Source organism: Bombus vancouverensis, chromosome 8 (assembly GCF_051014615.1).
Source record: "Bombus vancouverensis nearcticus chromosome 8, iyBomVanc1_principal, whole genome shotgun sequence".
Taxonomy (NCBI): Eukaryota; Metazoa; Arthropoda; class Insecta; order Hymenoptera; family Apidae; genus Bombus; species Bombus vancouverensis.
In genome coordinates this window covers 14,476,911-14,500,736 of record NC_134918.1, presented here as the reverse complement: position 1 = coordinate 14,500,736, position 23,826 = coordinate 14,476,911, and the positions used below count along the sequence as shown (strand labels likewise).

Below are 23,826 nucleotides of genomic sequence, written 5' to 3'. Positions count from 1 at the left end.
GTCGCGCCGGATGCTTCCTCCCGCGGTGGCCACGGAGTCGCCTGGAAAACCATCCCCTCGGGCGTAAGGTCCGCGTACGCGTCCCTACGAGGCCGTTAATGGCCCCTCGTTCTCTCTTCTGGTCTACGTGCAACGAAATGTCGTCGCGCTACGACCCGTCGGACGTGTCTGCACAGTTTCACGGTAATTCCAACGAAAATACCGTAATAAGAAAAGACGTGCGAAAGTGTTGGTTGTCCAGGGCCTCGATTCAACGATCGTTCTTTCCGTGATACGCGACGGGTTATGATTTGAGTTTAATACGATGAGCGATCATACTTTGTATAAATTGGTTACCTTGAGAGAAAGTAGCGGGAGTTGGATTTGGATATCTGTACGACGACCGTGACTAGTTTAAGGTGTAAGTCACATTAGTAACCGGCTATTATTTATGATTACAGAAATATTTAGTAACTTCAAATACTTTATCTTCTCATGTGGTAACAGGTTTCATAAAATTATTATAATAACGACGCCACAGTAGCGTCACCGGTCGTCAAAACTTTCTATTTCGGATTCCTTTGAATTTTATCCTACGCACAAATCGAAGAAACGATATCCGATGTCTAGTACTACGCTGTTTGGTATTGTTCGATAGCTAGTGGCAGCATAAAATTTAATCAACAGAGTGGTTTCTTGCCAACAAGGGGATCGATAAATATAAATCTCTCTGCATGCACCGATACGTATAAGATCCAAATACTACACGCTATATACGTAAGTAACTACATTATTGCGTCCCGTAGGCCGGTCAAGCCTACCCACGGATCGCGTCGAATTAACTCGTCGTAAATTACGGCGCCATTTTCGAATTGCCACGGGCGAACGAGGCGGGAACCGGTGGATCTTGAGGAAGGGGTGCAAGATCAGGCGCGCGTGTCACAGAATGGAAAGCAATAAAAGAGGGGCCAAAGCTCTTTTATGCATCGAATGTGCGCCACGCGACCCCAACCCTTCTCCGATCATCCTCATCAATTTCAAATAATTTCTCTGTGTCGCGACCATCTTTTTCTTCTCCCCTCTAACAGCGTGTCTATCGATGTTGTGTTTTTCTTTTTTTACCCTCCTCCGGTGCATCTCGTTCGTTTGTCACGCCGTTAGAGTAGGGGCGAAAGAAACTAGCGACAGTTCAGCCCCATCGAATCACGCGCGATCGTCTCGTAAGCAATTATTCCATGATCCGTCAGTTTCGTCGCGGGATTAGGCGTTTCGAGGACGATTATCGACCGATGATGGATCGACCGACGCCTGAAAGCCGCGTACAGGGCATCGAGATCATTTAATTGGATGGAACGCAGTTGGGACGGTTTCTGCACCCGTATAACGCTCGTTGCGCTTCGCGGAAACGGAGGGACAAGCGAGAGCGTTGCCAGAGTAGAAATCCAGATGAAACATCGTGGCTTCCTGGAAACCCTCGCTGGAGGAAACGATCTGGCTGGCCTTTATACCTCGAAATGATCCTGGCCACGCGGTGAACGCGTCCATGGATACTTGTTTCTTGTGCCTTGTTACCTGGTTCAATCAAGGAGATAATATGCAGGATTTTATCTCTGTACTCCGTGGGATCTTCTGCTTATTTAGCAACGGGTTGCGTTGAATATTATACAAGTCGTTTTCTTGATTATAATGTTTCCTCTTGTAAATAACTACGTCAACAGTCATTTGTCACTCGCTTCTACATGTATCGCGGAATTCACAAATCTTCAAGAACTCTCTCTTTGCGTTTAGCGAAGATTTCGAAGCGCAGCAGAACGGGTCCTCCCGAAACCACATTCTCCAGAATCTCTTCTTGAAACGTCAACTTAATCGGGATTAATTAACACAAATTTCTTCAGTCCTAAGAAAACTAGCCAAAGACAAAACCGCCGACAATTAGGCGTCGACGATTATTTTTATCCTCGCAAGGTCGGAGTCGAGACGGTTTTCAAAGTCACCGGAGGCCACGTTAGCGGCGGGCGTCATGGAACCGGGGGTTGCAACCCTTTCGCGGGTGGAGCAAGTCTCATAATAAGAGAGAATGCTCGCAACCACCCTGTATGCTCGCAGGGGTCCGTTGGACAAGGCGGTTGCCATGGAGACGGAAGATCAAGTGGGCAGAGGGGCGGCGTGGCGGGTTGAGAGGGGCGGAGGGACACGGGGGTGGGTTGATTTCTTCATAACGGCCGCCATTATCGCGCCCTCCAACAGTGCTTTCCCTCCTTTTCCTCCTCCTCCTCATTATGTCCTGGGGCGGAAGGGAATATTCTTGTTTTAAAAATAATCGCCGCCAGCCGGCTCGCGAATGGCGCCGTTTGTAATTGGAAAAAGTCTCGGCTCACGTACAAGAACGCTGTTTCCAACGCGCATTTCTTCCCCTATCTGTCTCTCTTTCGTTCCCTTTCCCTCTTTTACTCTGCGCTTTTCTCTTTCCTTCTACCCTTTCTTTCGTCTCGTCTGGCTGCTTCTCCCTCTTTTTCTCGAACTTTCCGGTTGCCGCGGATTAGGATTTTTCTCGCGGTAACGGGGACGCTCGTTCGCCCGGTTATCTTGACGAACGGGGGATTCTGCAGCAAATGGAACCAGGACCTTCCTAAATTTTTATTTCCATGCATTATCTTAATACCGCACTGTTGGAACTCTCCAAGTTCGGAAATCGCCAATGGGATTAACGAAGAATAGCGTCCCAATGTTTGCTCGTTAGATCAATTTTGTCGAGGAGGATTGTTCGCCGAACAATCGGCTGTCGCTTGGTCACCAAAAAGAGACACGATCAAATCTGTTCGACTAGCTTTGAACGATCCAGCAGCGATTTCTCATCGCTATTCAGGCCCGTTACGGCGGCACGATTCTCCCTGCTGTATTCACGCTGGGAACGTGGTTTCCATATCCAACGTCTCGGTGCATACGTATTACAAGATGGTTCTTAAAAATTGATGAGAGGGCCGGCACCACGCAAACTAGACGTATCCAGATCCCGCATCTGGTATTCATGGTGCTCCTTCGATGAGAGAACGACGAGCGGAAGGAGGATATTTGGCGTGACCCAGGCGTGAGAAGAAAAAAAAGCAACATATAACGTGAAGAAGCCGGGAAAACGCGTGTTCGCTGTGAATTCAGTGCGATTAGAATATATCGCGACGGGAATGGTCGAGTGCAATATCGTTCCCCGGAAACCGCAGCCTTGAAAGCCACCGTCCGCACGGCGGCGTAAGTGTGGGGGGTGTGGTTAAACTACCGCAAAGCAACGAAATGTCAGCATTAATATTTCAACCGTCTCTTGTGCGCCGGCCAACGGTCGACTCTATGCTTATTACACTTATTGTATCGTGGCGTGGTTTAAATATTAAAATCTCGTTTTCCTTGGACGTAGAAACGCGGACACGCCGGAAGACCGCGTGGATTCAAGTCGATAGAGTCATCGAAACACGCCGGTTTTCATCGATAGACCCTTATTGAAGGATACTTGATTGGTTTTGTCCGAAAACATTTTACATGGAAATTAAGATAGTTGTTGTGATGATTAATATCTCAAGATTCCTTTCGCACTTCTTCTATATTCTATATTCATTGAAATATTTTGTGTAATGTTTATATTCAAGTTGAAACGCTATTTAAGGCAATAATATTGCATCGTATTATAACGAGGTCTTTTTAATTTTATTAAAACACTTTGCTAAATCCTTACTTGATACGATATATAAATTAATCAAATTAATTCTCATGGTATTCCATTTTAAAGGTCTACCTCAATAAAAATATCAAATCTGTACTTACAAGCTACTTTCATAAGATTTAATATAATTAAAGATTACTGACGATAAGACACAGCAGCATCCGTGACTTGAGGATAAAATTACAACAATATTATTAACATCCATCGTACATTGCTTCAAGACGCCAAAGTAATAGTTACATATTTAATATCATTTTCCTCGATTAATATATCCAAAGCGAATAAAGCCTTCGATTATTATCTTACCCATCAATCGAACATGAATACAGTCATCGAAATGTGCTGTTCAACCCCAATCAACCCCATCGGGGATCAATCCACCGCGTATATCCTACAATCGATTCTGCCGTTACATTATTTCGCGGCGGCCGTTGACTGGACACAATCGAGCCGCAGTAATCGCGTTGTTTCGATAGTGCTTCTGGCCGCGAGCGTTCTTCGACAGCCGGTGGAAGTCCGTCGAGTTCACCTGTCCGCGGCTAGCTGTCGGCTAGCTGTACAGGTGTCTCGTCCACGTAACTCGAGTGAATGGGAATATGTACGTGCACGAGAGGTGGCACTCCGCGAGAGCCTCGCGCACGGCTGACCTTTATGAATACTAAGGGAGAAGGGGTTGCAGCCGCAGACACGCGATTCCAAGCCTGTCATAAGGCGATCCTCTCGAATTAATAAATGACCGGCTTGACTGTTATCCGTTTGTGGTGAATACGGATATCTGGATGAGCAAATGTCGAGCTCGGTGAATGCTCGAAATTTTCGATAAAAAATTCATGACTACGAGGGGTGGAAGATTGTGATTTTAGTATAAATAAAGGAATGAACAAGGAAATTGTATTATTCGCAAACCTTTCTTACTAAATTTTGACTTTACTATTTTATTAAATATTTAAAAATATATATTTTTAATGATATCGATTTGTGTAAAATAGTTCATGACAACGGACCGAAATATTGCGATATTCGCCGGTTACAGGTTAATTTTCAAGTCTAAATAATTTTTCTCCTCATATTATTTTAAAGAGTATAGTATATAGTTCTTGTAAATGGTCAGACGTGTGTTTACGCAGTCGTAAACGACCTACGAAAAGATGGTGGTAAGATGAACGTGTTTAGAACCCAATTCGACGATCGGACCTGTGAATACTGTATAGGTGCATGTGCAAAGGTAACAGCTTTATAACGCCCGGGAGACTTCCCACGAATGCCCTCGAATTTATCGAAGTTCGTTCCCTTTTAAACGTTTCAAAGGTTTCTGACGTTGATTAATCGTATCGAGAAATATTCTAATCCAACACGAGATCGTTCGATTTGCATGGTCACTGTAACTAAAAGTATCGATCGTCACGTTGATATTTATGGATCATAGCGATCGCTGATCAATTTGATTAACCTTTTCCTTTCGAATTGGCAAGGGACATCGCCTGGGGGCACTCGTCGCGCTCTTTGTGACTAACGCGCCGTTGGAAAAAGTCGATGGACACGCGAACGAGGTCGTCGTTCATATTTAATGTAAGCGTGTGCCAGTTTCCAGTGGCAGTCCTTCGTTTAATAATGAAAATGCGCGCATCAAGGACCTCGCATTGTTCGTTTTCCAGACTTGCGCGCCGATGATCGTTAGACCGAGGCGCTCGCATTCCCGTTTCCTTTTTCAATCCGGTCACTCACGATTGTTTCAGTTCTTTGTAACTTATTCTAGCGATTATACTCGCTGTGATTATGTCTCCTTTTGTACTAATCTACGTTTTACCTGCTTCAGAAAATCCCAGAGAAACACATTTATTCTATCGAAACTCTATTAAACTTCAAGGGATACGTATTATTATATCCACCAATAAAAATCAACAGGGTAATCTTCGGCCTGCCTTTCGTAACTGTTGAGGTTTCTCTCGGAGAGAGAAAATAAGGGGATGAATGTAGAATAGAAATATATTTAAGTATAAGTACAAATATAAGTACAATGTATGCTAGTCCAAATCCGCACGCTGGCAGCGTTACTTTGAAATAGACGTCGAAGCCACGGGCCTATGGGTATGTGAATTTCTTTGGTTTTACGATTGAATTGATTTTCAAATTCTAGGCAAAAGGATTTTAGTTTTTCAATTATTTCTGACTTGTGTCGTAAGTTTCCTACATTTATATATTATATGTAAGAAGAAGAAGTATAAAGTTTCTCGCCTAATGACTCGACTTCCATAGGTCCATGTATATCCGTGTAAATTATTTCGCGGGGTTTAATTGCGCGCTTAACTTTCTCGTGAAAACTCGACCCATGATGGTTCCCGTACACGCAACCTTCGCAGAAAAAGTTACTGTCATCCACAACTTTTATATTCAAATTCTTAAAAAATTTGCTAACGTGTTTGATGTTTTGGTGACTAAGCCACTCGTTCCATAACTACAGTGACTCCGTTTTATTACCAAGATTATAAACTGACGGTATAATAACTCGCATATCGATCTTATACAACTTTCCGATGTCGGAACCTCTAGCGATTACTTTCCGGTTCTGTAAAAATATGCATTCTTTCACTTTCTTTAAAATGCTGAAATATTCTTCCTCTTCGCGACAAATTTAACGGAAAATACATTTCTTTTCATACCTGGTACGTATAAAATATCGTGCATTCTACCTACTAATAATTTTTATGACGGTTTCTACCTCGATATTTCCTTTGCCGCACGCATCCATAAAAGTACCATCGCCGACCTGTATTTTTACGGTTATTAGAATTTTTTGAAGACACTGAACCATTCTAGCAGACCAACTTACCTGCGATCTTGATTTTGATTTTTGGACTGCCAATTGTCTCTGCTGTCGTCTCTTTGATTGTTTCTAAAGCAATTCTTACTGGTGTGGCCTTTTCTTTTTCATATAAAGCATCTAAAGCAATCTTTCTTTAGATGGCCAACCTCTTCACATTTAAAGCAGCTTGGTCCTTGCTTCTCGTATTTGCTTCTGCTTATCTGCTTTTGCTGTTCTCTTTTGTCGTTATTGTCTTTTATTACCAGTGCCACTGACGCTTGCTGATCGTCATCGTTTTTCCATCTGAACTCTTCCATTATCAGCCTGATAATGAACTTGTGTAAGGTCTTCTTCTCATCATCCACCGAATCCTACGCACTGTGAAACTGGTCAAACTTCTTTGGCAATGTTGTTAAAATACGTGTAATCAGCATTTTCTCGCCAATTTCACTCCCAAGAACTTGCATCTTCCAACTTTGAAAAGTTGCGAGCAGCACTTTCAAATTCTTCCCACTTAAAATCGAAGAACTATTTCTAGACTATACTTATCACGCACTTATCACGCACTGTATTCAGCTTCTTCCACATTTCATGTGCTGTTGTGCAACTTAAAAGTAAATCTTAAAAATAGATCTAGCGGTTTCCATTCTACTGCGGCGACAATCAATTTTCTCGCAGTCTCATCTGCCTTTAAAAACCTTTTACAGGCAGTTTCTTTCTCCGTACTTTCGCCTGGATGACGCAGATTTCCTTCACACACGTTGATCATGTCGTCATCTTCCTCCAAAAGTATACGCATAACAAAGCGCCACTGTTCTTGCACCAGTTTTCTTTGCCACGCAGCTTCTCGATCTTCACACTCGCTGATTCCATTTTTGTTTTATTTTTTTTTCACACAACACTCTTACTCACTTTACTTTGCACAATACTTTGCCACTTTACTCACTTCGCGTTTCTACTACATAATTCACAGCTCTGGGCACATAACCCGCCAAGGTTTATCTCGGAATAGAGAGAGGAAATGCGTGGATGAATGTATAATAGAAATATATTTAAGTAAGTACAAGTACAATGTATACTAGTCCAGATTCGCACGCTGACTGCGTCACTTTACAATTGAGCTCCGAAGCCATGGACTTCTGGGTATTTTTATAATTAGGAAGACTGACCTGTCTATGCCCCACTACACCTTCTGTGCAGGACTTGTTCCTAGAAAAGGCCGTAAGACCCTTCGAATTGATTTAGAGCTAAACAATATTCAATGGCTTCGAGAACTAAGAAAACTAAACACTAGAGAAGATGTAGAGTTTTCCTAAAAGTGAGAATCACTTCAACAGTAACCTGTGTTAATAGCTACATGGTTTTATTAACAATCACAATGACTACAACAAGTATTAACACACCATTGTATTCGCAACAGTATCTATACGTTACATTAATTGATCATGTAGAAGCATATTAATTTTCGTATCATTCGTTAGTACTTTCATGCGACTACAAATATTTAAACAACATTTTTTTACGACAAAAGACTGCTTTATATTGGAAAATAAGGGAATATGCCGAAACTTTTTCTAGCATATACCGATTTCCGAACGTTCTATCGAAATTCTAAATGTCTTAAACTTCAAAGAGTGTAAGCTGTTATATTCACGAATCGTCGCAGAATTCGATGATGTTTCATATCAAGATACTTCGGTATCCCGAAGAAATTCAAGAAACACAAAAATCAGCAGGATACTCTTCACCCCATTTCTTCGATATGTCATCGTTAGAGCCTGCGTTATTTTCGAAGCCGTGGGTCGCGTAGATCCGACCGTATTTGCGCTGGGTTATCCGGCGGGCGTCGCCGTATTGAAATGTCGCGTGTGTTGAGGAACGAAACGGTAGCAGAGGAAAGGTGGGATTATCTGAATACAGTCGTTTTCGGGGGTGAGTTGCGAGTCTCTGGGGGGTAGTAGGTGGCCGGCCAAGGCCTCTCCGGAACTATCCTTGCCTCCCTCGTGATCTATAGCGGTCATCTACACTGCGAATTACCACCATCTTCTTTCCACTGATCCTCTATATACGACTTAGAATAGATTATTTGAATATCGATCGATGGTTCGCCCTATTTCTAGGAATAGCTAGAGGGGACAGTCGTCTGACCATGTGTTGCCATGATTGGCCGTGTTTTAGCATAATTCGACTGATTGATAACAGCTCCACTCCCGATGCTATGTCTGGAATCGTATTTACGCGCTCCCCGATTTAATCAGTCCCGATGTGGGGGTACTGAGCGGATCTATGTCGAAATTATAGGGGTTAGAGAAGATGAACTCGTGCGTCAAGAAGATTCGAAGAAATTCTGGTGAGATCCAGCGGCTGATTAACGAACTGACGTTCTTCGAGTCTCGTGAACCAGATGACGTTTGGCAAGACATGCAGCTAAGTTTTGAATAAAATTTGGGTAACTGAATTCCTCAAACAAACTATGAATAACAATGAAGCCTTGTTCCGATGTGTAAAGCTATTGGCATTTAAACGACTTGATGTTGGCAAATTCGCGCTAGTAAAATGATTTCAAGTTATCGTCTAATCTGTATGAAGCTTTCGGATAAACGATATTCGTCGGATAAACATCAAGGTCGAGTTAAATATAAAAATCGAGACGCTACTCGCAATTAGCAACAGCGATAAAAATTTCAAACGAGTAAGTAACGTCCAGTCCCAGGCTGGGACTTTTGAGTCACAAGAGATCGGCAGGACGCATCGTTTGTTAATTGTCGCGTGGATCTTTATGGGCAGATATCGCCGGTCGGGACAGGGCATCAGCTAACGCTCCCTACTCGCGGAAATTCTTTTTGGAATCGCATCTATCATTTTTACGAGAAAAAGGCAAAGTTTCCCCGGCGGCTTTATAACGCGACGTCACTAACGAGGCCCCGTTGCACTTTTTGTTGCAGCCAGCGACGCGCTCGGCCGAATCGATAAGGAGCCAGCCTCGCCGGAATCCATACAAGGTGAGTTTGCACAGAGTTTCATCGTCCGTCTGTCGTCCGCCTTAACCTCTTCTTCCTCTCTCCTTCTCTCTTCCTCTCTGTTCCTCTGTCCAGCGTTCTCTCTTCCGTACGAACCACCTTCGTCCTCTCCCCCTCTCCCCGTCGTCCAATCGCGATACGATTAACGTACCGAAGGGTTTAACCTTCGCCGATGGCAGGAACATAAATTTCACAAACGAATAATACGACACGGCGGAGTCTGAGCGAAAGGCTCAAGTATCGGCATTATAAATCCGCGTCGTTATTTCTTAGCCAGCTTTTTGCCCGGCACGACCGATCGGGCCGGGGCAACATCGTTTAATTGCAACGATCAGGCTTTTACATTGTGCGCCCCTTGCGGGCCGATGCGCCCGTGTACTCACAGAAAATCCGCCTCTGGAAAGGAAACCGGGGACACCGCTGATTGAGAAATTTTCAGAGACGACAAAGAAATGGAACACGAGCCGCCGCCAGCGTCGCCGCGGACACGGACATTTTATTAATCGACCGACCGTGGAACGGGATCGGGCCCAATCGCGAAACCAGTCGTTCGAAAAGGATTCATCATCGTCCCGTGTCTCGTATCTTCTTCGTCGTTCCGCTTCGTGTCATATGGCCGACTGTGTATCATACGATATACATATTTTACATTTTATCCGTTAGCAAATTCCGAAGTAGGGTTTGTTAAATACATGTATTTCTAGTTCGACTTATCGATCGAAATATTCTCTAATGAAGAAAATACCTTAACTAAAGAGAAGGATGTTATGGCATCCAAAATTTTGAATCGCAAGTTAAAGTAAATCGAATTCGAAATATCCCAATTCGTATTTTACCAGAAATTGGCAGAAAATTGAATGATCGATCTATCGTACTATCTGAATTTGTAGTACCTTATCGCATCTTGAAAGCTCCTTTCGTAAAATTCAAAATCGGTTGCCTTTCGCGGAAGAATCACGCAACGTCCAAAAATTCCATCGTCACTCTCATTTATAGAGATAGAACGTTGTCGACGTCCTAAGGCTAATCCTTTTCCACGTAAAATATGTCGTAAAACCAATTACACTCTCTCGTTCACCGCCTACCAGAGGCAGCACAGTGGTTTTGTCATTTGCCTGGAAGAATTCTTTCGTGGCCTTTTAACTTGGAGCATTATCCGACAACCTTGGCTCGTTCTTCGGTCCAAGGATTCTTGGTCCGGCTCGTAAAAAGGGTAGAATTCTCCCTAAAACGAACGAAGACGTCGTCGAAACCCTAAAGCTTGGCGAGATTTTTTCGGTAAAAATTCGACAACCGATTGAAAGAACGTTTTTCAAAAGTTTTATCGCCTCGTCGAAAGGCGATGGATGTTTGAAGCGGCGGCGTTTCTTCTCACGCGACAGCGGAAAGGGAATCGAGGATTCCAACGGATAATTTAGGCTCGCGTGAGAGGCATCCCCCTGTTTCTGCGTGTGCATTTCTGCTGACCGTCGGTGTTCGCCTGGAAAACGCAGCTCGTCGGGTCTGTCACGTGTCGCGAAGTATAACACGTCGAGGATCGCGCCTTCAGAGAACGTAGCCGGTAATAACAGAGCCGGATCTTTAACGAGCCGGATCAGCGGCACGTTTCGCGCCCCTTTCGATGTACATTACGATCGGTCTGTCTTTGGGATGTCAAAGAAGCTCAGACATCGACGATGACGGTATCTTATTCGAACCGAGACGAATCTTGACCTGAAACAAACGTACCCGTCAGAATGACTTGAGAAGATTTCAAAGTCTTTCAATTATCTTGAAATTGTTAAAAATATGCAAATGTTATACATAGTAGGAGTCCGCGTTCGTGTAAGTGAATTCAGTCAGCAGATGGTAGCTTAATTTAGTTATTTCTCTCGTAGACAGTTCTTGAAATCAGAAAAATGTATACTTTAATTTTGCAAAATTTCATTGGTGTAAAAATCGAGTTAGTTCCTGCTGGTATCGCCAACGCGCCCCTGTTTGTAAAACTAAAGAAGAAAAATAGTAATATACAGATCGGGCAACTTCGTTCAGTTCCTCGGAACACTTCGCATCTCGTCGAAAGCGCTCGTCAGTCCCCACCGAAAAATAAGCATCAAGAACTGCGGATGTTAACAAAGCTTTGGAAGAGACGCAAAAAATCAGCCCGGTTGTCCCGGACTCTCGGAAACGCTGAACCGGTCGTTACGAGCGAAAGAAGATTTCGAAGATCCTGCGAAGAGGGCCGCGAGTTCGGCACAATTCGTCCCCTGTATTTGTCTAGCGGAAGGAGACGAAAATCGAAAAAGAACGAGAACGATGGCGAAGCTAGCGGTCGTGAAACGAGAGAAGGAACGACGAGGGGCACCATTGGCAACCTGTGTTTTACTTTATAGCATTTAGCCCCGATTGTTTGTCTTATTGCTATTAGCCTCCTTCAATTAGCAATTGTATCTTTAATGTCGATTCCGTGAATCTGTTTCGACCACGAAGAGCGGCCTCGGCCAACCTTGGTGGCTCGAGGGGAGCCAGTAGGAGGAAATCGGGCGTCGAAGAGGGGATTCGAGTAGCAAGGTGGGAGAAGGGAACCACGGTTAGAGGGGGCATGTCATTAGGAGTCATTAATATCACGGACCTCTGTAATTTGACACACTTCCGATCGCCTAGCGCCACCACCGCCGCTCGCTCCATTTTTCTTCCTTCTCTTCTCCTTAAACCTGTCTATACACTTCCATCCACCCTTCGCTCTCGTTCGCTCCACCGTTCGTTCGTCTTTTGTTTGATTTCCTTCTACCGTGATCTCTTGGTTGGTGATCTCTTCGTCTTGAAGACCCTGATAAAGATCTTCGTGGGACCACCAAAGGGGTGAATCGAGAAGAAAAGATGTACGAGAATTTTCTCGATCTCTATCTATGGAAAACGCGATTTATAGCAGCGGCATGGGACGATGAAGTTAGACGGGTAGAAGGCCACGTGACGTGCTTCTTAATTTTCAACCGCGAAGCTTTTTGCGTCGTGCAGGCGTGACGCAGCACGGGTACGTTAATTAACGTGTTCTCGTGTCCTCGGTAACGAATCGTCGATAATTAACTCGGTCGGGATCAAGCTGCGCAACAGTGGAAGATCTCTCTAATCGTGGACGACTACACGCAGATCGAAATTGCGAAATCGGCCTAAGAAAGAAACTGGAGGTATCATTCGGAATGCAAGTAGCTGCGATCGATATGATCCACGGATGCTAATCGAATCGCTAATCGTTTATTCCTGCGTCGTACAGGCACACCTGTTCGACCGATATGGTCAGACCAGAGATTCTTTTAACGCGGGCTTCATGGAGATCTTTCGAACGGAGAACGGCCAAGTCCCTCATCATACTTTGTAATGTAAACTCTCGACGATATTTTCTCCGTTCTTTGTCTTTTTTCCCCCTTCGACTGCCACTCCTGTCTTTTCTTCGTTCTCTCATCGTGGTTTTAATCAAGGAAACTACGTTACGTCGAGATTATTGAAAAAAATCGTCACTCTATGCTCCTGTTAGACTTGGACCTTGAGAAACGATCCAAAAGGCTGGAACGAGTGTTGGTACTATAATAGATGATTATCTGAAAGTTCTTTCGCTCTAGTCCCCAGGTCAAGGCGTAATTTATGGGCTGATTCTCTACCACCTGTCGATCGTTATCCGGTTGCTTCGATATCGCTATTGTTTCTCCCGGCATACACCTCCGCGGGTGTTTGTCCGGTTGGTTTATTCAATTACGAGCGGAGTAACAGCCTGATCTGAAACTATACATTCCCTGGATCGGTGTCGTTCAACCTTCCCCTATTCTACGTCATATTGAATTCATGAATCCTATTTCCATAAAATCGTCATATTCTACGTTATGAAATACCGATCTCGTCGTTCGTAGACTTCGATCAAATTGTGATCGTCGCTTGGTCTTAGCCTTTTCAGGATCGAATCTTTCTTAAGCCGTGGGAAAGTATTGCTAATAGAACGACATGTTTTCAACTTTATATCAAAAATATTCTTCAAACATAAAAATCCTCTGTTGAAACGAGATGGCAATTGAGTCACGAAGAGTCGACGACTGTCTCACATGTGACATCGTTTAACTTGACGTTAAATCCTAACCTAACTCAACCTACCGTGTTCCTTCGAGATTCCTAAGAACCAGCATGCAAATGGTATCGAGCAAGCGACTCTATTCCCAGAATTGGAGCAACGTGCGTGTTTTTCAATGCGTCGATTCCGCGGAATGGATAGATTCAGTATCGCGGCGGGATCGACGAGGATGGAAATGGTGATCGGTCGGCGGAACGGGGAAGATCGGTTTCGCTTGGAATGCAAACGAGTCGCGACGATATAGACTCGCACGACATAGTGGCGAGTGGTCCGGTCGCACGGCCGCGAGGACGATAATACGTCTTCCTGGTGATTTTGTTATTCAAATCGGCCGCCGAGGACCGCGGTGACCGTGGAAAACCGCTATTGAATGCCGAAACGGCTTCCCGACCCTCCCGCAAGAACCTTCCATTCACGCCCGCCAATCCAGAACGTCCGGTTCTTGCGTGGCCGGGTGTCCCTGGAAAAGCCGCTAGCTTACAAGCAAAAAGCTTTACCGCGTATCGTTCGATTCCCGTTAAGCTCCGACCGAGCTCTCACGTCTATCATTCGATTACTCAAGACGCGACTTTCGTGAATTCGCGCGGAGAGAAAATTTTGCCGATTTTTCTGTTACCGGAACAAATGGGAAAGTGGTTGGACACTTAATCGTCGATTAGTCTTCGTTAGATTTCGATGGTTTACGTTTAACCCCGCTATAGAACCTTCGGATTTTTATATTCCAATTACCAAACGAAAACTTTTCTAGATGACGTGTGTTTTTCGTATTTTTCAGTTCGAACTTCGCGAAGATGTCACTTAACGTTAAAGGAATATAATTGGGAGAAATTGAACGGGAGAACGTAACACAATTAAGGATATCTAAAAATACACAAATTGATTTAAGAATTGTTGACGCGATTAGACGTATCAATCGATTTATTTAGGAATTAGGGAATGTGCAGGTGGATTCGTAAGTCGAGGCAATCGAGTATACAGGTTGATTCATAAATTATAGATAAACACGTTCATTCATGTGGTTCATAAATTGTAGCTAATACGATATATTGCCATTACCACCTAATGACAAAATCCTCAATCACTTAGTTGCCAATCTAATAATATAAGTACATGTAACTGTGTACTAGATATAACATATTGAATCGTAAATTGTGAAGTTGTGTAAGATTAGTTAGATTCATTAATTGTATATACAATTAACATCAAACGTTTATTCGTAAATTATAGAGACACCTATAGAGTAACACCGAAGATAAAAAAAAATTTGATATACAAAATGACGACTCAAGTTAGGCTCAAGGTACTGGACGCTAACAAATCATTTACCTGTTCTGTTAAGAAACAATATATAGACAAAAAGTAAATTTATAAGAAACGCCATATTTCATATATTTTATTATAAATTTATCCAGACTGCAGGAGAAAAATTTACTCGATTCTACACATATCCAGGAAACTCGAACGTCGAACGTCTCGACTTTTCTCAATTATCGACGATAGACTCATTCCTGCGTGCGTTTTTCCGAGAACGTCGGCCGGCCCGTTCGAGGCGATACGACGACAAAAAACCAGAACTACGGGAACGGGAACGTTCGCAGCCCGTTAACAAGCGTTTCCACCAGAAGCAGAGCGCACTTTGTTATTCGGATCGATGGTGACGAGGCGAACTGGTTTTGAATGTTGACGAGAGCGATTCACGCGCCCTGCCTGCCGGAGCAAATTCAAATTCCATACCGCGGCTTTCCCGGGGATTTTCAGATTTTTATCGTCCTCTCTTCAACAGCTCCACCATCGAACGTCCCGTACACGGAATATGCTGATCCGATCGACTGCTGACCGTAGTCTTCGCCCCTTTTATTTGCACACTCTATTCGCGGGTAGATGAGGAACGTTCGTTTCTTCTTTCCCGGTTTGATCCATAGCAGACTCTCTACGAGTCTTTGAATATATATTGGAAAGTTGAGAAGAGAAAAATTCATCTTTGATATGAAATTAATTCTTCGATATTATTTTTTCGTTCAAGTACTAATACTTTTTCTATTCCGAAACATGTCTATTTCTAAATATCGACAGTTCATGAAATTGAGGAGATCGACGCAAACGCTCTTTCGTTCTAGTAGAAAAATTGAAGATGGGCGGGAAAGAATAAAGTTATCATTGTGACTTTTATATTCGAAAACTAAGCCTTCACATTTTGAAATAGTTCAACAAAATTTTTTTACGTAGAAAATATTTAGATTTCTCGATGCGCAGCGAAAATAATTCCAACCGATAGAATAAAAGAAAAATACCTCTCTGGAGTAAAGTATAAAACAGTTTAGCTCCAAATTTTTACCATTAAGAATAGCTTAATCGACACCACTCGCATCCCATAATTTTCTTCCCTTTTAACGATAGACGCGATTATCCGTAATTCTCCTATGCGGAATTAATCACCAGAAGCATATTAGAATCCACGATTTCTTGCCGAAGAACGGCGTGACCATTGTCGATGGAAAAAACGTCGAAACTGCGTTCGCTCGGCTTGCACGCGAGCTAGTCGCGCGTGCAGAAGACACTGTACGGGCCGGCAAATCGCGTAAGAGGAAATGAAAACGAGTATAGCGAGTGTTTCTCGGAATGATGGAGGCAACGAGCGGGAGCGAAGAAAACGAGAAACACCGAGGGAACGGTCCAACTCGGAACGAGCTCGAAGACGTTTTCTTTCTTCGACATATTTCTCACGGGCTCGAGGACGACTTCCGTGTCTTTTTCTTTCATACTTCTCCCTCTCTTTGCTTTAATAAGGGATGCTTCGGATCTGACCGATTTCAATAGAATGTAACGTTCTATACGTATAATAAACATAGTCGTGGCTTTAGTCGCAGATCAATTGTGAACAAAAATTTACTTTTCAAATTTAAGAAAGATGGCATACTGTAGCAACAAGCGTAAAGGACTTTTAAACGTTGTTCGATGAAAGAAAATTAAGTTGTATTCTATGAAAGAAAATTAATTCATCCTCGCCCACGAAGCTTCGTACGATTCAATTCGATTCGAGCTTGAAAAGAAGACAAAGAAATTAAAAAGGACAGTACGGAGGGACTATTTATGAAAATGGCATCGAATTGAGCGGTGGGTGTCGGCGCCATTGTTGCTCGTTTCGCGACGAAGAGAGCAAGAAGGAGACTAGCAATTAGCAATTAAACCAATAAGTGTGCAATTGGTGATTCCATTAATGGGACGAACCGTTCCCACAGAAGGCGAACGCCGTTTTTCGCCGTTCGTCGCTCTGTCGACAGTTCCTCTCGCGCCATGATCTCCAATTGCTTCGAGAAGGTATAATTAGTAGACGTAGAACGAGCTGGCTGCCGACCCCATCCTTCTTATTCTTCTTTTCGATCTCCTGACACGATAGCGTTACCGAGAAACCGCGAATTAGAGTGAACAATTTGCGAGAGATCTATTCGTTGGCTGGTAAATGGGGTCGAAATTATTCGTACCTTAAAAACGTGGATCCTTTCGAGAAAAGATCGTGGGGATGGGAAAACCTTGCAGTTGCGTAAAGTAATTAGAAATGTACAGAGAGTGCTGTAGGAAGCTTTGAGCGAACGTCGAGGAGAATATCGATGGCGTACGTTTAATAAATTCGTGTCCAAGTGTGGGCGATCGAATGGACTGCTGATAGTTGCACGATGTCCCACGCGTCGATTCTACATTAATTAAACGATCAATATTTATTAAGCTTATTACGGGATCCGGCGGCACAAGCGTGGTATTAATTCGATTCCGCATCCACGGTGGGGCCCGTATTTCGCTTAATAGGCGCCATATTGTTCCTGACGACGCAATAAATATGGACGTGGCCAAATGAAGACAATAAATTGTCAAACGCCCCCGCTGTCAGTTGCCTCCCGTTCTTTCATTCTCTTTATGCTTCCTTCCCTTTAATTTTCTGCCTTTTTCTTTCCTAATAACGATTCCGTTGACGTTCGCCAGGGTGTTAAAAAAATCATCGAATTTTTCCTTTCTTCTTTCGTCAGTAGTCGTATGAAAGGTAGTCAGAGCTAATTCGACACGATGCTCTAATTATTCTTTAATTATTTAATCGTTTGCAAGTGAGATTAATTCGATCGTCGATAAAGTCAAGAATGTTAAAAAGTCATTTCTTCCTGTTTCTTTATGGTTCCATTATGAAGCTCACGTTGTTTGAATCATTCTTGTCCGTAACCCCTGCCGTCACGTTTCCGGTTCTACTTCCTGATCGCTTATTATAATCAATTAGCGACCGGCTATCTACCATCGACTGAAACGTTGTATTCCAGGGGTGCAACCCTCCTGATTTTTTATACACCAGCCTACGAAGGCTTCGAGGGGGTGGCTCTGCAACAGGCTGATGAGTAGTCAGATCCTTTCGGCGTTTTTTTTTGAACCTCGAACCCCAATCGTTTGTTACGATACAACAAGAATATACAATTGTTGTTTCTTATATTTAAAAGAAAATGTATTCTCACGATACAAAATTGTTCTGTGTCGTTCGGTAGTTGATTCGATCCGTTTGTTCAGTCAAAGGAAGAGCAGACTTATCGTAGAACAGACAAGAGACAGAGAAAGTCGACTATATCGTTCTCCTCGCTCCCTTTCTCGAAGATCTTTTACGCTTCTGCAGAAACCCGATAGCCGCGTCAGCCATTAAGCCAGAACTGTGAAGGGCAGGGCAGAAGGGTGAGAGAGAGAGAGAAAGAGAGAGAGGGGAGGATCTCTTGCGCACACGTCGGCGAGGAAAAAGGGTGTCGATGTAGGGGAAGATGGTGTTCGGAAAAGAAGGGGACATGAAATCTTTTTAACACACGAATAACTAAAGATATTTCGCAGTATTCTTAAGACCAAACTAAATTAGATCACTCCAATAATTAATTCATTTCCTTCAACGTACACTACGTTACTTTGGTAGGCGACAAGTTTTCCAAAGTACAACTTTTTTAAACACACGAAGCAATTTAAATTAAAAAAAATGAATTCCATTAATTCCATACGTCTTTCAACAATATTTCTGTTACCCACCAAAATTATCATGAAACAAATGCAAATTTTTATTCTTTTTATTAAAATTCATGCAGATGTTTTAAACATTAAAGCTGTAAACTCTCGTTAAGTAGCCATAGAATTTCGGTTGTCCATGTGTAGGGGCGCATGAGCTAGAGGACAATTCGTGTTGTTATTTTGCCTAGGAGTACCAACATCGTTAAGATATACATAACGTAATAATAAACCAACTCCGGGCAAAACAATGTCGCCGCTACGTGAACCGTCAAACAAAGGCGAATGGAAACTTTCCGGTACCCCTGGACCAGTATAAATAAACGAACACGATCGTAAGGTGACCACTTTCTCAGTCTCTGTCTCGAGCGATTTTATCAGCGATCAATACATAGTCTTTAGCGAATCGGTTAGTACCGAGCGTCTTAGCGAACATTCTTTTAACGACCCATATCGAGCAATCTACGGTTGACTCTGTATTTATAATTATTTTAAAATGTATTTGACGGTTCCAACATCGAATAATCCCGTCATTTAAACTACCACATGACCAACCATCCTCTACACATGGAAAGATTAAATTTATACAATCATGTAGAAAATTACAACAGTCCCCCACTTAATTATTATTCATATACAAAGCCATAGTACAATTCATTTGTTTGGAAGGAATAAGAGTTCCAGTAAACAATAGTTGTACCAAAACGAAGCTTCTGGCGGAGGTGTTTCTCGTTAGAGAAGGATCAGGACAACCGGATCGTTTCTTCCCTCGAAACAGTCGACGAGAGGCGATCCCGGTACTATGTAATTGTCATTTCGCGGGGAAAACGATGGCCGTGTCTAGACGACGGTGATTGTAGCAAAAGGACAAAGGGCGACGCGGCCAGGTAAACGGCGCGGTTATGCGAGGAACACGGAGCGCGGACATTGCTACCTCGCCATATCGTGTAGCCCTCCGAAGGGAGTAATTAAATGTATTATCGGGCTCCACCACGATCGTTCCGAGACACGTTGAAGTTTACCGTTATTTTGCCCTGTCGTGCAAGATGTCGTCCATAAAGTCATTCGCGGTTGCCATTACATCTTAATACACTTGCCCTGCGACTTCTTGTATTCATCATTCGTCACTCATTTTGCGCCATTAGACGCAGTGTTTGTATTTTTGATTGTAGTCTGACAGTACTATACGATTGTTATCAAAATATATTAAAATAATGACTTTTATATATTTATGTTTGCTACTTTAATTAAGAAAAAAAATTACTTTTGATCTGACTACATGAGTAGGGTGTATGTATGAACTAGTCGAGGGATAAATAGTTCGCATAATTGAAATTGATACAACAGTAGTGTCGTATAATAGGAGTTTACGTTCAAATAAATGCATTCAACTACTGGTCCAGGTAAATTGATCTATTTTGCAAAGAATTTTGCAGTATTAAAAATAAGTAGAGAAAATAAGTTTGAAAAGTAAATATTCGAACCTTAGACTCTTCGAGTTTTCAAAATGAATTTTCTTCTTGTATAGAGAGAAATTATTTTAGGAAAGAGGAAATGGATAAGGGTAGGCAGATCCATTCATCGTTACAGAAACGAATACCAAGGTCGATTAAACGCGTCCCGTGGTGAAAGTATGACCTCCTATATCCCGTAGAATTTCGTTTTCGCGAAAACTCGTCTGGATGAGCTTCGATGGTTGAAGCACGATCGGCCGAAAGCTAATAAAAAAAGCTCTGCTGCGGCCTGATAAGCCTGAGGGTATTTCACACTCGGACTGGCCTTGTATCCACGAAGGACGCTAATGTAGCGTTATTTAACTCGGTTAGATGTCCTCCCCTTGGCGGGGACTGGTCGCGAACAGCCCCGGGTAAAAATCCGGGGGTGCTCGTCGTCCCGTGAAAACACTGCGGGGGCGGTGACACGCATAAAATAGTGGGCAAACCCCATTTGGAACGTCAGGTGCTCGTCAGCTTTTTCAGGGGGAGCCTTTACATGGCCAGCACACTGTAATCACCCTATTTACCCCTTGTTGTTAATGAATTAGCCGTGACCACGATTTTAAACACCACAGAAGCCGGATTTTAGTTGTTCCGCTCTACTTTCACGAAGAATTTAATTCGAAATTCGAAATTTCTATGGTTCTACGTTGCTATTCAGTCTATGAATATTCGAATTTTTCTCGTGTGAACGTAACAGATATAGGATCATAACTGGGAATATTAACATCACGTGAATAAATTTCTTACTTTTTGACGCGTAAAAATTATATCCTAGAGAAGTGTATGGTCGTCGAAATAACTGGAAATTATCCAGCGTGATAAATTTGTCAGAGATTTATGAGCTTTCCATGGTGCAATATGACGGGTGCCATTCTAAGCGCGTTCGGAAATCATTGTCGCTTCAAGGATGAATATCGATCGGGTAAGCGAGAGCACGTGCCAGCAGGCAATATCCAGCGAATATGTTAAGAAAGTCGCATACATCGGGGTCAGTACAGCGTGAAAATAGAATGTAAAGTGTTCGCAGCACTGGCCGCCGGCCTTAGGCGCAATAGGGGTGGCTTCCATCGGGGGTCGGTTTGACGTGTATGACGTGCCGGCCACGTGACCGGCCTGCCAACTCGGCAATCACTGCCCCGTACTACGCCGGACGAATCTTAAATATGGGATATTCAAATAATCTCGCCACTTCCCTCCCCTTTTACCCACCCTCTGGTTTCCGTTTTCCTTCGCTGTCCGCTTTCTGCCACCTCTATGCGGTTTTCAAGCACGTGATGGGTCAATGTTTCAATGGATATTTTACAAAATATAACACGTTTCAGATAATGTTGCATTCCATGCAAGTGTCATACGTAGCTTTGAATGCACGTTCTTCGACGTAGAGAATTTGTATTGATACGAAGGTTAAAACGTTTGTATCCTAATTAATAACAGTTTAGCCTTCAATTAGAATTTTCGATGTTTCTAAGAAATGATACACAATGACCTGTATCTCATAACATCGTTGCAATTCTAAATGTACAGCATACGAAGCATCGTTTAACCATGATATCCATCACGCTAACGTACCAATTAACACATATTCCCTGCAATTGACACAATGTTGCGAATGTCGCATGGATCTTCTCGCGGTTGGCGCCACCTTCGTATCGCCGAGGCGAGAAAGCGACTCAGAAATCGAGTGTTTGCGAAGTGGAAGACGAGGAAACGCAGAATATCGTCGATAGCGGTCAGCACGAAGGCTTACCGTGCCATACATCACTGCCAGCCAGCAGCGGGGGTGCCCCCAGTAAATGGAGTTGGAGTGGCAACGTGGAACTCCCTCGCGGAAACCCTTGCTTTCATATGCATAGTCTCATTTCCTTATCGGAAATTTACGGTGAACGTGGCCGCGCGCCTCGCTCGGCCGCAGACCATTTTTCTTATCGCATCGCCGAACACGATGGACTTTCTAAGCCCTTAATTGCTTTTCGTCGCTCTTTCTCGTAATTGCCTCTGCGAGTATCTTCGTTTCCTACGCGTCTCCATTTTGCCTTCTATTCCAGATTTATTCGTTGCTTCTCAAAAAAAACGTCGACGTTGATGGAATTTCGAACCTTCGAAGAATATATCTGTGCGAAATTTTCATACCAAATAAGTAAATTATCGTTCTCCGTTTGTACACATATCGAAAGCCATTTCTAGTGAACAGAATTTCTAACAAATATATTTATTCTTGTCAATTCTGTAAGATGATGTTGGAATATTCTACTGTTTACTGGAGCCATCTAAGAAGATATCTATCCCTCGAAGAACGCTATTTTCATTTTTCTTCTATTTAGATTGTCCTGTTTTTTTTCTCCTCTTTTTTTCTTGTTTTTACAATGGGTTTGACCATCTGTAATCGCAGACCGCATCTCGATGCACCGTTATGCAGCGCAGCAGTCTTATAAGCGAATACACGAGTAACGAAAGCAGAGAGAGTGGCTCGCGTTCGTTTCAGAAGCACGTGCCAAGGGGTCTGTCTCGATTTCATTATAACGGTAGCTGTCGATGACGACGATCAGCATCGACGGTCTGCCATCCAAGTCGACTATTTACCGATCCTGCATCTGTCCCGACCCACGTTCGTCCTCGAATATCTCGTTTTCACCGCTGCTAATGGCGCCATGTGTCCAAGAATCTCGCTCTCGCTGCTTACCTGCCTCTTAATTTTACCTGAGCGTTCCATATCCGACAATCGATAGCCTCTGGCATGGAGCTGGCTTTCGTGGTTTGGGCGGAATAAATTCGACGCTCCGTTGACTTTAATTAAGAAAGTGGAAGCGTTCTTGGTTATTAGGCGTATAAACAGCTTTCGATGTTGTTCGTTCGAAAGATAATCGGCCGAGTTTCTATGGAACATGTGTTTTTTGATAATCGGACTTGGCGATCTTTCTGATTGATTTGCGCAATGAAATAATTGCAATCTCTCGGAGCTTTTGACATCTTTGTTCTCAGAAATCTTGATAGGGTTGAAACTACACAGAATCTACACTGTAGGAATTTCAATTGTTATGTAATTTAATAGAAATAATTTGTAATAATCTTCATGAACCCTCTTTGCAGCGACGTCTTTCGTTTAGTTTACACGCCTTACTAAAGTCATTTGTTTAAAGAGGGTTGAAACATACTCAAACGTATGTACTGATCGTACATAACAAAAATCTACGTTGCTGGGCAGTGTAGTAAATCTATTTTGTCGTATATGAAATTTCGTGAATTTTCTATTTACGAATGATTTTTGACTCCATCGTGCGACGTCGTTGCGTGAAAACCATGCGTAAGAGAACCATGCATACGGAGGATTGGAGCAAGATTCACGCGTGTACGTGCGCGTGCGTAGTGAAGAAAGAGAAAGAGAGAATAAGAGAAGGAGAGGAAGGCCACGTGCCTTTGGTAGCACGCGACCAACCTAACGGTTTTAGACTCACCCCACACGTTGCTCGAAAACCAGTCCACCCCTTCTCTCGTCACCCTTGCCGAACCGCCGGCACCGCTGCTTCAAAACACGCCAGTGGAAACTGTTATTCCATTGGCTCGTGGATCTAGCCCCCTCGTGCCTTCCCCCTTTTTCGATGTGAATCCTCGGCTATAGTCAGATTCGCTTTAACTACCTCGATTTCTGATCCTAGGACAACACCTTTACCGCTGTCTAGGAAGAAACAGAAACCGAG

The 23,826-nt window shown here is 43.2% G+C and overlaps 1 protein-coding gene across 3 annotated transcripts in view; it reads left to right on the top strand.

Annotated features, from left to right (window-relative positions):
- Positions 1–23,826, top strand: part of LOC117153925 (uncharacterized) — a 125,352-nt gene that overhangs the window by 86,304 nt on the left and 15,222 nt on the right. For all 3 annotated transcript variants that reach the window (XM_033328453.2, XM_033328446.2, XM_033328462.2), the window contains one exon: positions 9,440–9,496. In XM_033328453.2, coding sequence (XP_033184344.1) covers positions 9,440–9,496 — 57 coding nt within the window. The remainder of the gene's footprint in view (positions 1–9,439; positions 9,497–23,826) is intronic.